The 3871-nt window shown below is 44.0% G+C and overlaps 1 protein-coding gene across 1 annotated transcript in view; it reads right to left on the bottom strand.

The window, feature by feature from the left end:
- The window catches only part of LOC112072046 (regulating synaptic membrane exocytosis protein 3-like), a 41197-nt gene extending 37416 nt beyond the window's left edge, over positions 1-3781 (bottom strand). The window contains exon 1 of the mRNA XM_070439626.1: positions 3722-3781. Within this exon, the coding sequence (XP_070295727.1) occupies positions 3722-3781 (60 nt within the window). The remainder of the gene's footprint in view (positions 1-3721) is intronic.
- Between the last annotated feature and the right edge of the window lie 90 nt (positions 3782-3871).

The following is a 3871-nucleotide window of genomic DNA, read 5'->3' as shown; positions in this document are numbered from 1 at the left end:
AAGGCTGCAGACGAACCAAAGCAAAAGAAAGTAAATATACAAAACTTCCCCTTTTCCTATCTAACCTGCCTACCCACCTACTTACCTATCCTTACACCACCTTGGTGCCTTAACCAAAATACAGGGGTGGTCCGCCCAGTTTACCTAGTGTGCCTAGACCAATGAATATACTACGGGATTATTTAGTATCCGCGGGCTCTGCCTAACACTCCCCAAAGCCTTCTCCTTCCCCCCTGGGAACAAATGAAACAGAACAAATTATTAAACAAACAATTTCTCAAAACACTCAGAAAACACAGGACATCAATGACGCCTGTCTGACTGCAGCAACAAACTCCACACAGAAACATATTTAAAGCGCTACCCCGCCAACAACTAACACCAGACATACCAAAACACAACATGACCTCACCCCTCAGCCTCCAATGATCTCACCCTTGCCTCTATCATCTCTCTCGAATCAGCTCGCATCTCTCTTCTAATGATTTCGTCTCCCTCCAAAACAAAGATCTCTTTTCTCGAACAGAACACTGGCTTCATATTCCTCAGTGGCAAAGGGTTAATATGTCAGGCTTTCTTGACCGAGGGGGCGTGGCTCAGCTCCTTCCAATTATCAATTAGCCATAGGAGAACTGACGGAAGCCATCTCTGCTGAGAACACACACACTCAAATACATAGCACAACACAGAAAACTGGTATTGTAACCGAGCAACACCAAACACACACACACGACACTGACACACACACACACATCAACACACAGCACACACACACACATCACACGACACACCACACACACACAACACACACATCAACACACTCACACACACACGACACATCACACACACAACAACACACACACACACACACACACACAAATCGCATCCACTATGGTTATGTTGATTACACCATGACAATTACAAGGAGGGAAAGAACAGACACAAGATGGAGAAGATGGAGGGAATGGACGAAGAGAGGCCACTAGAGACAGACACATGATCGGAGAGTTGGAGAGATGGAGAAAGGATGTCAGAATGACAGACAACATCAGATGGAGAGATGGAGAATGGAGAAAGACGGCAGATGAGACAGACACAGACACGATAGAGAGAGAGATGAGAAGGAGAGAGAGAGAAGACACAGATGGAGAAATGAGGATGGCAGAAGGAGCCATGATGAGACAGACACAGATGGAGAGATGGAAGGATGGGAGAAAGGAGTCAGAGAGACACGACACAGATGGAGTAGATGAGAGAATAGAAGTGAGGGAGAGGAGAGCACAGACGACCGAGATTTGGAGAGAGATCGGAGATGGAGGGAGGTGTATATGTGGTGTATGTGGTGTGTGTGTGTGTGTGTGTAGTGTGTGATGGTGATGTGTCGTGGGTCGTGGTGTGGTGGTGTGTGTGTGTGTTTATAGTGTGAATGTGGTGTGAGTGTGGTGTGTTGTGTATCTTAATTGTAGTTACTAGATTCGTGCGTACATCATTATCTAGGTCTGTATTATATGAGAAAGCTGATGAAGTCTGTCCTTCATCTACCTTCGTTAACAGAATGCTGTCTTTTTAATCCTCCTGTAATCCTCATTGGCTGCATCATACAGAAACAACGTCAACCTATGCTTATCAACCAAGTAACCAAAGCAGGGTTAGCCAAGATTGAAGGCTGTAGTATGTGTTGACACGTGCACCTTCTGTCTATTAATGAGGAATGACAATCTATAACTCACATTTCTATGTGAGTTATGTGTCGGGTCGCCGCAAAAGTTAGCATTATTGCGGTTTTAATACAACTTTCTTGAAGGCTGGTCAAGTACACACACACAACACACACACACACCAAGCACACACACACCACACACACACACAACACACACACACAACACAGACCCCCAACTAGCACACAAGCACAGCACAAACATCACATCACACAACACACACACAAGCAACACACACACACACCACACACATTGTCTTGTAGTACACATACTTGGCGGACATACAATTTCGAGTCCCATTCATAAGATCTATTCCCTAACCCCTAACCCTAAACCTAACCCTAATCCTAACCACGTACTCTACCCTAACCAACACCTAACCCTAACCTTAACCCTAACCCTAAACCCAAAAACCTAAACTTATCCTAACCACAAACCTAAACCCTAGCCCTAACCACAATCACATCACACACACAACACACCACACACTGTCCAACTGTGCGTTAAGGTCCCATAAGGTTCTATAGCCTTTCTTTCCTTGTACTCTATGCGTCCTAAAATGGTGGATATCCAGAAATGATTCACAAAGAATATGTGTGTGTTGTGTGTGTGTGTGTGTGTGTGGTGTGGCTGTGGTGTGCTGTGTGGTGTCTGATGTTGTGCTGTTGTGTTGGGTGTGTGTGTGGTGTGTGTGTGTCTGTTGTTGTCCGTGTGTGCTCGTGTGCTGTCGGTGTGTATGTGTGTCTAGTTTAGTGTTTCACTTCTCTAAGTCACCTACATTAAGGCAACCCAACCCAACACTCCAAACACGTTCAGACAGGACAGCAGGATCAGGTTCAATTCCATTTCAATTCCAGTCCATTCAGAAAATAAACCAACATTCCAATTCCAAATGTTCCTCATTTGAAAAGCATTGAAGAGAATTGGAATTAGAATGTCAGTGTACTTCTTGAATTGTCCGGAATTGGAATGGAATTAAGCCCAACCTTGATGGCTAGAGCTGTACTAAAGCCTTTTATAACAGGCAGTTTCTCTGTAAACCACAGGCTTCACCTGTTCCCCCATAATCACTACACACACGGATACTAATGTACTCATCTAGAGATAGGCCTGTATAGCCTATATATAGGTGTGTTAAAGACTTGTCATGGCAAAGACAGTGTACTGTAGGAAACCACAATATTAATTTAAAAGACAAAACATTTACACAAATAATCAGAGAGCAGAGTTGGTCGAATGAGGTACATGACATATGGAGTAATCTCCTCAAAAGTCTGTGACAAATCAAATCAAATCAAATTGTATTTTTTACATGGTTACATGGTTACATGGTTAGCAGATGTTATTGGTCACATACACATGGTTAGCAGATGTTATTGCGAGTGTAGTGAAATGCTTGTGCTTCTAGTTCCAACAGTGCAGTAATATCTAACAAGTAATCTAACAATTCCACAACAACTACCTAATACACACAAATCTAAAGGGGTGAATGAGAATATGTACAAATAAATATATGGATGAGCGATGGCCGAGCGGAATAGGCAAGATGCAGTAGATGGTATAAAATACAGAATATACATGTGACATGAGTAATGTTAGATATGTAAACGTTATTTAAAGTGGCATTATTTAGAGTGGCATTGTTTAAAGTGACTAGTGATCCATTTATTAAAGTGGCCAGTGATTGGGTCTCAATGTAGGCAGTAGCCTCTCTATGTTAGTGGTGGCTGTTTAGCAGTCTGATGGCCTTGAGATAGAAGCTGTTTTTCAGTCTCTCGGTCCCAGCTTTGATGCACCTGTACTGACCTCGCCTTCTGAATGATAGCGGGGTGAACAGGCAATGGCTCGGGTGGTTGATGTCCTTGATGATCTTTATGGCCTTCCTGTGACATCGGGTGGTGTAGGTGTCCTGGAGGGCAGGTAGTTTGCCCCAGTGATGCGTTGTGCAGACCTCACTACCCTCTGGAGAGCCTTGGGTTGAGGGCGGATGCAGTTGTCGTTACCAGGCCGTGGAACATGCCCACGACAGCGATGCTCTCGATGTGTAGCATCTGTAATAACATTGTCAACGTGTGTTGCTGACTAACCAATTCTCTTCCGCCTCCTAAGTTAGATCTGTTCCGCCCTTCTTCACAACCTGATCTCTCTCTTGT

Source organism: Salvelinus sp. IW2-2015, unplaced genomic scaffold (genome assembly GCF_002910315.2).
Source record: "Salvelinus sp. IW2-2015 unplaced genomic scaffold, ASM291031v2 Un_scaffold1808, whole genome shotgun sequence".
NCBI classification, from domain to species: Eukaryota; Metazoa; Chordata; class Actinopteri; order Salmoniformes; family Salmonidae; genus Salvelinus; species Salvelinus sp. IW2-2015.
The sequence above is the reverse complement of the archived record's forward strand: the minus strand, read 5'-3'. Positions and strand labels throughout refer to the sequence as shown.